The sequence below is a fragment of the Rhinolophus hipposideros genome (genome assembly GCF_964194185.1).
Source record: "Rhinolophus hipposideros genome assembly, chromosome: 7".
Lineage (NCBI taxonomy): Eukaryota > Metazoa > Chordata > Mammalia > Chiroptera > Rhinolophidae > Rhinolophus > Rhinolophus hipposideros.
The window spans coordinates 61,670,984-61,684,065 of NC_138053.1; the positions used below are offsets into that span (position 1 = coordinate 61,670,984).

General features: G+C 38.2%; 1 protein-coding gene across 1 annotated transcript in view; it reads right to left on the minus strand.

The window, feature by feature from the left end:
- Nucleotides 1–13,082, minus strand: part of ZSWIM6 (zinc finger SWIM-type containing 6) — a 184,804-nt gene that overhangs the window by 67,784 nt on the left and 103,938 nt on the right. The window contains exon 2 of the mRNA XM_081053747.1: nucleotides 2,606–2,962. Within this exon, the coding sequence (XP_080909873.1) occupies nucleotides 2,606–2,962 (357 nt within the window). The remainder of the gene's footprint in view (nucleotides 1–2,605; nucleotides 2,963–13,082) is intronic.

Sequence of the window (13,082 nt, forward strand, 5' to 3'; positions counted from 1 at the left end):
CTATTTATCTAGCAAAGTAAAAGTGATACTTTTCATTAGAGAAATATTAATCCTTCCCAAGTATGCGCATTCACGACATCTTTCTTAAAGAAAAACTACACCTGTAAAACCATACAAGAAAGTACAGCCTTAAAGATGATTAAAGAATGCTTTATGCATAGATGTTTGGGAGGCAGGTAGGACGATGTAGTCAAGTAACTGAAAAGATTTTTAGTCCCACCCCCTCCTACGAGTAAGTCATCAATCTAACAGTTAAAATAAGACCCTCCAGGGAGCGGATTTCCCATTTCATTGCTTAAGGTCACGGCCTGCTTCCTACCTCTCTTCTTTTTTACCACTTGTCACACTAGAATGGAAGGCACGAAGGCAGCTCATGTAATTGGCCCATTTCCAGGCTAGGAGCAAATCTGATGATAAATTAAGTGGAGAAAAAGCTGGCGGGATAAACTGCTCAAGTTCACTGCTCTTGTGAAGCTGTCTTCATACAAAAGTTATTTGAAAATCACACTGACATTAAAGCTAACCTGCATTCTGCCCTTGATATTTCTTTAGATATATTTTTCTTCCAACTTTGAAACTCTGAAGAAATATGTCACCTGAACACATTTTGTATCCACATTTACATTGTTTTCTTAGTCCCACTATTTCAACATAGAAGTGGATTTTAAAAGCGTTTAGATAAGAAACTTTAGGGGCTACTATCCTTGAAAACAAGGAAGACAAATGCAGAACAAACAACTGACTGTTCATGTGGGTCTCTAGTTAAACTAAAACTCAGAAAACAAAGTGACCCGAATGAGTTACATGAATTTAGGAAAAAAAGAATGCATAGAAGTTTGAAGAAATGTTTTATCCTATTCTTACGCCTCCACTGAACAATTTAGTAAGAAGCCACAAATAGGCTCCTGAGAAATCTCTGTAATGACTGTTAGCTGGGGTGAATTTTCACAAAGCAACAAGATTGAGACAGACGATCTGACACCGCACAAACCTATTTCAAAAGTCCTGGAGTGCATGGGCTTTGAGTGGGTCTAAGGTGTTTATAATCCTGTTATTTAACGCTGGTGGACTCCACCAAGTAAAATGCTTTACACACCATATGATGGCTACTTTAATAAAGCCAGGCCTGATATGGGGAGCACTAGAAGAAATATGGCTATGTGGATTTTCCTCAGACATAAAAACCATGTGAAAAATACCTTACAGCAGCAGGAGACTTGTAAAAGAATGCTCACAGCAGCTCCATTCAAAACAAGGTCCATCAACAGTGGAATGGACAAATAAATAGTGCTGCTCTCATACCTAGAATACTCTCGAGTGGTGCTGTGCAGTAAGGTAGCCGCCAGCCACATACAGCGACTGAGGACCTGCGAGTGGCCACAGTGGGATTACAGATGTGTGTGTAAAAACAGACCAGATTTCAAAGACTGCATATGAAAACAAGGTAAAAAACCACCACTACTTTTGTTAAACTGATATTTCTGAGTATTGTGATATTAACATGAATATGTTGAACATTTGGATATGTTGCAATAACTAAAACCTATATTAAAATTAATTTTACTTGTTTCTAAATGAGACTACGAGAATATTTTAAATTATGCATGTGGCTCGCATTGCATTCCTATTGGACAGTGCTGGGAGTGTTGTATTTGTGCGTGTGGATGGTGCTTCGCTTTGTTAATCTGCACATTCATATTTTTGCACTTTTCTGCGCGTTATACCTCAGAATTTAAAAAGAAATGATATCAAACTGCTTTCCTTAAACATTTATATTTGCTATATCAAGTAATGACTTTGAAGAAAACCTGAAACAATAGGGTTAAGTGAGTGACTGGCACAGTCAAGACTGTTTTACATTCAAGATATTTTTAAATATTTTAAAATTAAATGTAAATGTTTTAAAAGCACATTAATCTATAATTTAACAATCCTATTTATCCTGTACTAACGTACTCTATAAAAAAGGTGGTGGGTGTGTTTCTGAAAAGTTGCACATGTATTCTTATGAGTTAACACTATTTGCAATGCACAAAATAGTTGATTAATGTGTTTACAAAATAAATGAGGTATGTTCAATGAAAGATTTAAAAGAAAACCTTTTTGGGATTTCTTAAACACAACAGTCATAGTCTAACCTCTCTTTAAACAGGCTGCAATATTTTTCTGAGAATAATTTATTTTTTTAAACTGAGGCATCCTGTCACAAACTTCCTGCTTTGGAAAGTAAATTTTAAAAGAAAATGAACAACTTCTGAGTATGTGCAAGTCAGATTACTGACAACAGCTGACATGTGTGAATTAATTGAATAAGTGTCTTCCATAACTAATATCTAGTATTTGATAAATTTTACCAAATATGAAATTGTAAGAGTCAAGCTTTAACAAATGAGAGACTTTTCTGAGCACGAAAGGCCTGGTATCTAGAATGCACAAAACACTTCAAAAGAAATGTTTTAGGATGCAAAACTAAATTTAAAATTCTCTCCTCATCAGCAATGCTGATGACCCAATTTACATTTAACTTATTTTTATGAAGAATTTAATTTATAAACAAAAAAGAATACAGAGAGAAGAAATCTACAGAATGGACCTCTATACTCACCATGAACTTGGTTGATTTCTGAATTCTGGGATAGAATTTCATCTGCTAATTTTTGAGCAGTTGGCAAAACTTCTGTGTGGTGCACTGTGATCAAATACTGTACAAACTTTTGCAGTTGGTCTCTATTCATTTGAAAGAGAGTCTCTGAAATGGGAAGATGTAGTTTGACCTGATCTGGCTTGCGAATGCGGTATAAAGACAGTGCCACAACATGGGCACAATAAAATATGTCCTTGTTTCCACAGCTGCAGGTCACTGAGGTAATCTTGCAACGATCAAAGCTGATGGCCACGTTGCAAACAGTTTCTGGCTCCGATTGTATTGCAGGTTCCGTCACTGTGCCACTCAAGTGGAAACCTATATAAAAGAAAGGGAGAAGAGTTTAACTTCTGCATTTAGATGACAGGAAATATTCTAATTCTTTGAAATGTGTAGTACTTGACAGAGGCAAGAAGAAATATGACAGCTTTTTTTTTTCAAGTAAAAACATTCAGACCACTCAAACGCCAATGCCCCCTTCCCCACCACCCTACATCTTACAGGTAAAAAATAAATGGTATTCAACAAACATCTGAAGTATTTTAGAGCCATGTGAAAATACCTATTGCAGTACACCCCCACCAGTATCTACAGGAACTTGCTAGATCACAACACTAATGAGCCATCATCACACTATCCTGAATCTGTGGTATACCTGACAAAAATCCCCTAGATCAGTGGTTTTCTTCCTTTTTTCAAAAAAACTTTTTAGAGTAGGCCAGCTCAGCTTTCTTCTCAACAAACTCCTCCCTTCCCTCCACCTTCATACCAGGCAGCCACAAGCCTCCTTCAACCAACTTTGCAACTCTGAGGGGGGGGGGGGGAAGGGGGCCTTTCACAAGCACTGACCAGAAAATTTTTAAAAATTAACACTCCTTTCTGTAGCATGCATGACATATGTCACAATATCGTGTTGTGTCTGAGCAATGTCTTCTAGTGGAACTGCAAAACCCACCAGATCTCACACATACTACAGTCTGAGTAATTAACAAGGACTATTTTCTTTCATAACATACAGTATAATAAAGCTGGTACAAATGTAAGGTTGTTAAACATGCACACACGTTCTCTATCTCACACACACACACACACACACCACCAAGTTACAGGCCTGTGGCTTAGAACCATGCAGGAATCCTCCACAATCTCCCTGACCAACAGCCACCTGGCCAGGACTTGCGGTCAGAGGAGACGTTCACCCTGCACAGGCGACAATTCTCCTTTGCAGAGCTCTAGCTATAACATACAGCCTCCCATCGCCATGGTCACTAGTCAGTCCTGACCTGTGTGGCCAGGGGACAAATCTTCCTCACACCTTTTCCCTAAATATGTGGAAAGGTCACCCTGAATTGTTTTTCTTTTTGGCACACCCATTCAATTCCACCTTCCCTCTCTGAAAGCCACATTCAGAGGCCAGGGATAAAGCTTAAGGGGATCCCTTTGGGAACCTCCAGGAACTTCCAATTTACCTCTGGATTTCAAGTGCCTGACAGAAACTTGAAGCTACAAAATGAAGCCGTTCGTTCCCTCTAAGCTTTCTACTATCTACGCTACTTGAACAAAATTCATCAAGCAGGTCACTGTATCTTCAGGTCCCCCTTCATTCACACAGAGAAGGAGCTAACCACGGGGGAACTCTGAGAGGGGCGTTGCACAGGAAGCTGCAGAGATGTTGTGTGAGAATGATAGCTGGATGACAGAGTTCACATGTGGGGCATCTGAATTCCACGTATCGTCTTCTTCAAGGGAGGATAATCAGGCCAGAGAGTTGGAAAAAACACCATTGAACTTACAATAAATCTTTCAGAGTAATATAATTTTGTCTCTTGATAATTCATATTCAGTAACACTTAGTGGAAAGAGAAAAGTGCTACAATAATTTTTACCAAATTAATCAATTAAAAAAGTATTTCCTAAAAACAAGTTATTATGGCTTCACAATAAGATCTTTTGAGAACTGTTAATATGATAAGCTTTGGTTTTCTTCCACAGAGATTATCCATTTTGATTTTCTTCCACAGAGTTTAAGAATGGATATTTGAGTCTCCTTTATCTCTTTTAGTCAAGAAGTTTTGTTGGAAAACCACAATTAAAGAAAAGATACATCATGCTCTCTTTTCCATTCAGCTTTTTAGTCCTCTGTTCTGAATCTTGAAAGGACAACCAAGGACCAACAGGCATCTGAGGAAGCCTCTCTCTCAGAAGACAGAGACCAGACCAAATAAACCAAAACCAAACCAAACCAAACACTACTCAAAGGAAACATTTTACACACAGAGAAGGTATTACATTCATGAAACAAGAATGTGATGCTATTAAAAAAGAACATTCAGAGAAAAAAGAACTCCTAGAAATAACAATTATGCTGGTAGAAATGCAAAACTCAATAAAAGGGGTATATTAAAAAAGAAAAATAGAAAATAAGAGAGGATGGAAAAGGGAACTTGAGAACTGGTCCAGAAGTTTCCACATCTGAACAATAGGAGATACAGGAAGAAAAAAAGGGGAAAAAAATTACCGATAAAATAATTCAAGAGAATTTCCCAGAACTGAAAAACATGAGTTGCCGGATTGAAAAGGCCCACTGAATGTCCTGCATGATGGATGAAAACAGACCCACACTGAGGCATATCATTGTGATATTTCAGAACACTGGGACATAGAGAAGACCCTTCAAATTTCTAAAGAGGGAGAACAAAGTGACAAATAAAGGTTCAGGCATCAGAATGGCTTCAGACCGTTCAACATTCATATTTAAAAGCAACAAGACAAAGGACCAATGCCCTTGAAATTCTCCAATTAGATTCTTTACCCAGCCTAAAAAAAAGATACGCTGTAAATATAATCATATTTTTAAAAATTTTAAATGTATTTTCCCATGAGGAAAAAGTCAATGAAGAATAATAAAGGCGGTCCTGCCTTATTATATACCAGATGCACTGTAAGTCTACAATAACTAAAATCCATGGGACAGGCACAGATTTAAAACAAACAAAAAAAGTCAATGGAGTATAAGAGAGAACCCAGAAAGTTCTCAAGTATATACTGTACTTTTAGTGCAAGGAGTCACATTTATGTGTGTACAAAGAAAGCAGTCTATAGGAAAAGTGATCATAAACTGCCATTTGTAAAACCAATCTCTCCCAGCTTAACACTTTCCCACCTAGTCAAGTCTCTCCAGGAAAGCGACAGTGGAGAACTCCATTCTCAGGCAAAGCCAAGACAACCGAGGACCCAAAAGCGTTAGTATTTAAATAGTGTATAAAGGTGTAACATAACAGATACTTCAAAAGAGACTGATTTAACTCTCTGATTTAACTATGAGCCTGGTCTTTGCCACTGTCTTTCTCTCAAATATTAATGAAGGAGTGATTCTATTCCAAACAGGAAAATGATGAAGCCGTCAAAAAGTTTTACAAAAATGACTTCTTCATTCATGTGAGCAGTAAAAGTCAGAAGAAAGTATAACATGTATCGAATCTGATATCACATACAATTATGCTGGGGGGGAAAACACATATGTAATACAATTTCATTACACTAAACATTTACTACTCTTAAAAATTTTTAAAAAGCAAACTATAAAATATTGTGTGACCTCCAAAACAATTTAAGAAATACGTGAGTGTAACAATAAATATATACGTCTTATACAGTAACACTTCATTAATCTGATATCATCCAAGATTGAAGAGTTTCCTGAATGTTCACTTTCCACATAATTCTAAATTATCTTTTATGTACCCAAACTCCTTTAAGAAGTTCAACCATTTTTGTTGGAAATATTTCTAAGTGTAATTTCCACCCTGTCTCTCTAATCAGCTGACCATTGAGGGGTGTTACCAAGTGAGTGAGGCAGCGCTCCGTACAACAGACAACTGCAGGTGGCAGTACTTTAAATGGGCTTTTTTGTTATTTTTCTCTACTATCAGCTATTACGATGACCTCTCTCCTACACTGCTAGCCTTTTTCATAGAAAATTCTTTGCCCTCAGGCCAGGTGCACCTCTAATTTGACTAGCTTTGTGGTGGCGATTTAATACTTTAGAGACCTATTTGTTTGGGTTTTTTTTTTCTCCTTACATTTAGGTTGGGATGGCTGATGTTGCTAGAGATGAGCAGCTTTACTTTAAATATAGGAAAATTACATACACACACATAAGGGACAGCTGGTATATTACTTTTTTAAGACTATGCAATACTGAGTCAAAATGTAGAAATTCCATTAAACGCTACTTATTTCAGTGTAGTATAGTCGTGTATTTTAGCCTCTCCAATATGAGAAACCTTTGAAATTCCACCAACTCACTCTCTCTGTGGGTCCTAAATCATATCAGAGCACCCACAGGAGAAGCAAGGAGGATATTCCTCCCTCAACAATCCCTAGAGGGCTAGAAGACATCTTTCCCCACCGCCTCCTTTCTACCCCTAGCCAGTCTTCTCTCTTGGGTACTGTGTGACCTGAAACAAAATAATGTTCCTGAGAATGGATTTTGCCTTTCTGGAGTTCTGACAAACCCTGATGACCCTATGTTTTAGGATCACAAAGGTAAAAATCTTCTAGGATAGTTAGCTGTTATACATGACAGAACTGAGGGCACAAAAAAAGGCAATTCTCCACTCTATGTCTAAACAATGGGTAACTGCTTTATTTTCAAAAAGCTAAAACTGAAGAAATTACATAAACCTTATCTTATAAATATATTTATTTGACTTTACAGACAGTTAATCCCATAAGAGCAAACCTCACTGGACACCAAATTGTTTTATCATCATGCCACCACAGAGCCCAATAAAACATCAGTATTCACATTATCAATCTGCAGGAACTGAAGAAAAACAAAGTAGAAACCGAGGCACAGCATTGTACACACCTTGGTAACACAGAGTTTGATTTGGATCAGGTTCTGTCACTCAAATGCTGAGTTCTCTGGACGTGATATTTAACCTCTCTGAGTCCTGCTCTATTTGTGCGCAAAATGTGGCTAGAAATACCTCCTAGGGTTGTTTTGGGATTAAAATGACATATGTAAAGCCCCTGGCACATAGTAAAAGTGCTCATTAAATTTTATTTCCCTTTCCTTCCCTTTCCAGCTGGAGAAGCAAGGGAGGAGTGTTGGATACATTCCCTTCATCCATAACACTTTCTTTTTCTACGCTACTGGAATCTTGGGGTGAGGGGCATCTCACTCATGTGGTGGCTTGGAAAATAAGCTTGGCCACTGAACGTGTGAAGCGAGTAGGGCAACAGTAGAAGGATCATTGTTTGACAACCAAACCAGACACCTTTGCTCAATGCAGCTCTCTTTCCCCTTTTCCCTATTAAGTTCTGCCAACACACAAAATAGTTAATTTTGTGAGAGAGTTACTTTCATACACAGAGAAACTAGAAAATATTAGAGGAGAGATTTGAGCACCATCTATATTTCTAAAATGTCTATTATATAATGTAATGTTCTCCGTGTGTGGTTGGTGCACAAGATCAAAACTATTTTCATAATTATGTCTACACATTACTGACCTTTTAAACTCTCATGAGTGTACATTTAATCCTCCAAAGGCTACTTGATATGTGATATCACAACAGACTGAACACAGAGACAGGTAAGAAAATCCAGCTCTCTTCTATAAAGACAAATCACAGATTTTCGAAAATATAAAACAAGGCCACCATTTTCACTAAAATATTTTGTGCTTTGGAGACTAGCATTTTTTTTTAAATAAAGGTATGTTATTTATGTTAAGTTTATTACTGGTATTTAATAAAAATATTTTTTATTTTTTCTCAGCTTTTATGTCAAACACAGTAAATATCAATTGGTATAATTCTCATAAGCAGAAGGACTGCGGGGTCCTCAATACAAAAGAGTGCAATCAGAATGAGCAGAACTGCTATTACAATGCAGCGCTAAGGGAGGGAGGAAAGAAAGAACTATGCCAAATTGTCTTTGAAATGGCATTATTCACACCTGGATCTTACAATAGGTCAGTAGTTAGTAAGACTCAGCAGAGACACATTGAAAGGGTAAATTTCTCACATATGAGCACATAATCAAATCATCTACATTAATTTTACATTAATGAGAATTAAGGTTTCTAGAAAGCGAATATTTAAAATTCACTGATATTCTAAAATAAGCTTTCTTTGAAAGCTGAATTTCCATATCTAAGGTTAGATTTTCGTTGTATTTTAAAGGTGACAGAGACCCATGATATCAGACTAGAAAAACAACTGTTTCAAAATACATACAGACTTTCTAAAGGTTGCCATTTTGTGCACATGTGTATATGTGCACAGTTAACTGAAAGTGGTTAGCAACTCAAAGCATTAGAAAATTTCTAAGCTAAAATAAACTGGTAGATGTAAAATAAGTAACTACTGCTTTTAGGGCACATTGTTTTCAGAAAAATATGCACCTGTGCATGAGACACCGAAGTAACATATTCTTTGTTGAAAAAGAATTTAACAGAAGCAGTGGTGTAGTACCTATGCAAATACATCCTTTACCCTTTTCCTAAATAAAAAGAACCCCCAGGGAAATTAAAGGCAGAAACCAAAGCAATGTAATGTTATGGCTGAAAGGGTGGCAAGAGTTGTGAGAGGTTTTTTGTATGTTTTTAAGTCTAAAAAATGCAAAAAGTGTTAACATTTAACACATTCATAACAAAACAGTCATTGCTTAACTAAACCCACTATATTGGCTGAATGTATAGTAACTAATACCTGATTATGTGTGTCTGGTAAAATAAATGAGTTAATCATTGCCCCGAAAAACCTAACATTTACCTTTCCTAACTCCGAGAACTATGGCACACAAAATCCAACTCACATGTTACAAGCATCAATTTTAAAAACAAAACATTTTAATTCAAATTGTGCTTAATTTCCAGATCAGCAGTAGTGACACATTAAGTGCCAAAAATGGAGGCAATAAACTCAACTCAAAAACCAACTTGTCTAAAAAATAATATTCCATCTTAACTACATAATTTTCTCAAAGGGAAATCCTAAATTAAAGAGACCGCAGCCTATGAGCTGGTTAACTAAATCCTCTAGCCCTAATTTCTAATACTAAGCTTAAACAGCTTATAGAAAGACTTAGGACATTTGCTGGCAACCACTAATGAAGTGGTTTCTGTCTTTCAGAAAATTATTTTTTAAAGGAAAAGCTTTATTTTTCAAGTCCACTTTAAAAATGCCTATTTGGAATAGAGTCACTCCTACACTTCATTAATATTTCAGAGAAAGACAATGGCAAATTAATGCAAAGACTGGACTGTAAACCACACCATATAAACGACATAAAAATTTACGGAGCGTACACAGGATGGGCCCAAGCACGAGTTCCCAGCGGCATTCTGTTCAGTATCGGGTTTGCTTTCCCGTTAATATAGATTCTTGCACCATTTCATAGGAGGACCCATATGATCAGTAACTGTTAGCTATGAATGGCATCAGACATTTAAAATTATTCCTGAAGAAAGACGCTTACCCCTTAACTTAGCATCCGCAATGGGCAGCTCGGAGCAGTAGTTGAAGGGGGATGTACTAGATTTCTAATCACATCACTGCACGTCCCCCCAAATTCTGAAGTACCTCAGGGTCCCCCCCCCCACCACCATTACCATCAAATCATTTTCCAGAACTGAGGGAAATAACCATTGCCCAACCTCAGATTGTGGGTGGGTAGACGGGGTGATAAACACGTTAGGCAGAACTGTGCACAACTGTGAAGCCACTCTTTTCAATTCTACTTTCTCTGACACCAACCTTTTCTAGTACAAGCACAGCAGCTCCAGCTTTGCCCTTTTAAAGGCCAGACAGCCGCTCTGTTCGGCCCTGCCTGCACAGCCCCTAATGCCGCCCCTACAGTTCAGTGCTCCCTCCTTCTCTCCCCCTCCCTCACTGCGCCTTTCCCCAATTGGAGACCTGTGTCCCCAGTTTCTGAAGTGCAGATTAAGTTTATTAGAGCCCTGTAGTGCCCAAACAGCAACTCTCAGCACTTCTACACACCTGTGTTAATTCCCAGCGCCTGGGTCTAAATGGGCGAGGGGGCAGAAAATCCTTTTACCAGTTTATTTCTTGTTGTTGCTTACAGCAAAACCACCTTCAGAATTGCTTGGCTGTTTGCTTTATGAGTGGTGGTGAAGGAGAAACTCTGGAGCCTAATCCTGTTTACCAGAGCCAGGAGGTAAGGACAAAAGTGTGTTCAGACCCAGGAGAGAATGCAGGGCCTCAGTAGTCAAATTCTTCCACCCACACCCTGGAGCTCCCGCCTGAACCTTCATCCCAGCACGAGCCCCCACATTCTGGCCCTGTGTAATTCCTAATGCCTTACCCCATTGCCAGGCTCTAACAAACTTAATTTTCACAGCCATCCTGAAAAGTAGGCATCACATCCCCCGTTTTACAGGTGAAGCAGCTGAGGTTCTCTGAGGGAGGCAGTGGTAGAGCACACTGGATTAAGCAGGCCTCTGAAGGAAAGGTAGGAACATGGGTTTGATATAAAAGGATGAGGCAAATGAGCAGATCCGACACTTGAATACACACTGCAGGTTGTAGGATGGTTGGAGGCAAGGCACTGCCTTTCATCTCTGAAGCCTGCAGACCCAGCACAGCTGTTGGAACAGGTCAGGCCCTGGTAACTTACTTCCAAGGAAGGAACTCATGGGGCTCTTCCAAGCAATGTCGCCCTGCACTGCAGGAGTCACGAGTGACTAAATGCTTTGGCCACAAGCCCAGGACACTTTAAACTTAACTGAAGACCACTTCTAAGAGTCCACTCCTCTCTTATAAGTTAAGCTGAAGACAGAGGTCTGTGACGCCATCGTCACAGAGAATTGTTCTGAAGGAAACACTCAAGAAGCGCGTGTTAGATAAAAACACACAAACCCTCTTATACTCATGGCACGTGGACCACATAGATGGGTGCTTTGCAAACTGAAATGTGCACCAGAATCCCCTGGAGGACTTATCATAACACAGACGGCTGGGCCCCACACTCACTGACCTAAATGATTCGAATTACAGCCTAAACAAGGCTTTTCTCGTCAAAATATATTTAATTAAACATAGTAAATAGAAAAGAATATATAACATGTGATGTAAAGAATGTATATAATTTCTAGCTTATTACGTAACCTAAATGCTCCCCATCCCAAGAAGTCAGGTATAGTATATTAAAGTGGTCTGAGCATTAAGGAAAAAAAGAATTTTATAGTAACAAATATGTATTACTATAAATGTTAATGCTTGCAGCTATACCATCCTATTTTAAGTAAAACTTTCATTAAAAATCTAAATTAAAATACAAAAATTTTTAAAAATGAGGAATCAGAGTATTTACTTCTACAAAGAGATTGTTTTACAAGTCCCCCAGGATTCCTCATAATTGAGGATTCTTTGTGTATTCAAAACAATCCAATTAATGAAAAAAATGTATTGGCAACAATTTTAGTTAACACATTTTTTGCCTAAGGCAAAGCGTACCCTATACGAGAAAGTCAGGCAACAGCATATGCAGGATAACACAAGGTGACATAGGATTTGAGACAGAATTGGATCCTTCTAAAACAAGATCAGTTTTCCTTCTAACTCCAACACATCTCAGTTACATGACCATAGGAAGTAACTTAGCCTCAATTTTTACATCTATACAAAGGGATTAATAATACCTACCTTGCAGGGCTGCTGTAAGGATTAGAACTGACAATGTATGTAAAACCACAAGGATTTCTTTTATGAAATGCCTGCTATCGCCGTTACTGTAATAGACACGCCACGTGCTCGTGGAAGCCTAGCGTTGAGCGTGCACGCTGTTAGAAATGCCAAGCTCCTGAGAGCATGCTAGCATTTCTGTTACAGTAATGCACAAGGGTTCGTTGTTATTCTTGCAATTATATTCTCATACATTCATGCTTCCAAATTAATGGAAACCCTATCATTCTTATTCGTTTGTTCCCAATTTACACAGTACATTCTTAAAATGTGATTTCCTTCCAAGCAGAAAAGGGAACTCAGAAGACCTAATCTTGTCTCAAAATAACTTCTCGTTTCAGTAACAGTCATTTTTCACTCCTAGCTTTGAGGATCTCTCTACTAAAATAAAAAATACCTTGTTTTACCCCTAACATTTGCCTTCAATGACGAGGTATGTAAAATTACTTTTACAGCTCAACTCCGTCTTGTCATTGAGCAGGAGACTAATTGAAAGTTGCATGCAACGGTGAGGAAACTTGCAGTTCTCGTGGTGGAAGAAAAAGTGCCCACAACTTTTCATTTTTAGTAATTTATGGCCTGACAGGCAGAGTGAAGTCAGAAGTCCTGTTATCCTCAAAGAATGCCAAGGAACACTTGCCCTTCAAGGGCTGTAAGTATCCTTATCTCCCTGTGTGTGAGATCCAGCTGAGAAGAAAATCCTCCATGCTCTGTGTATATA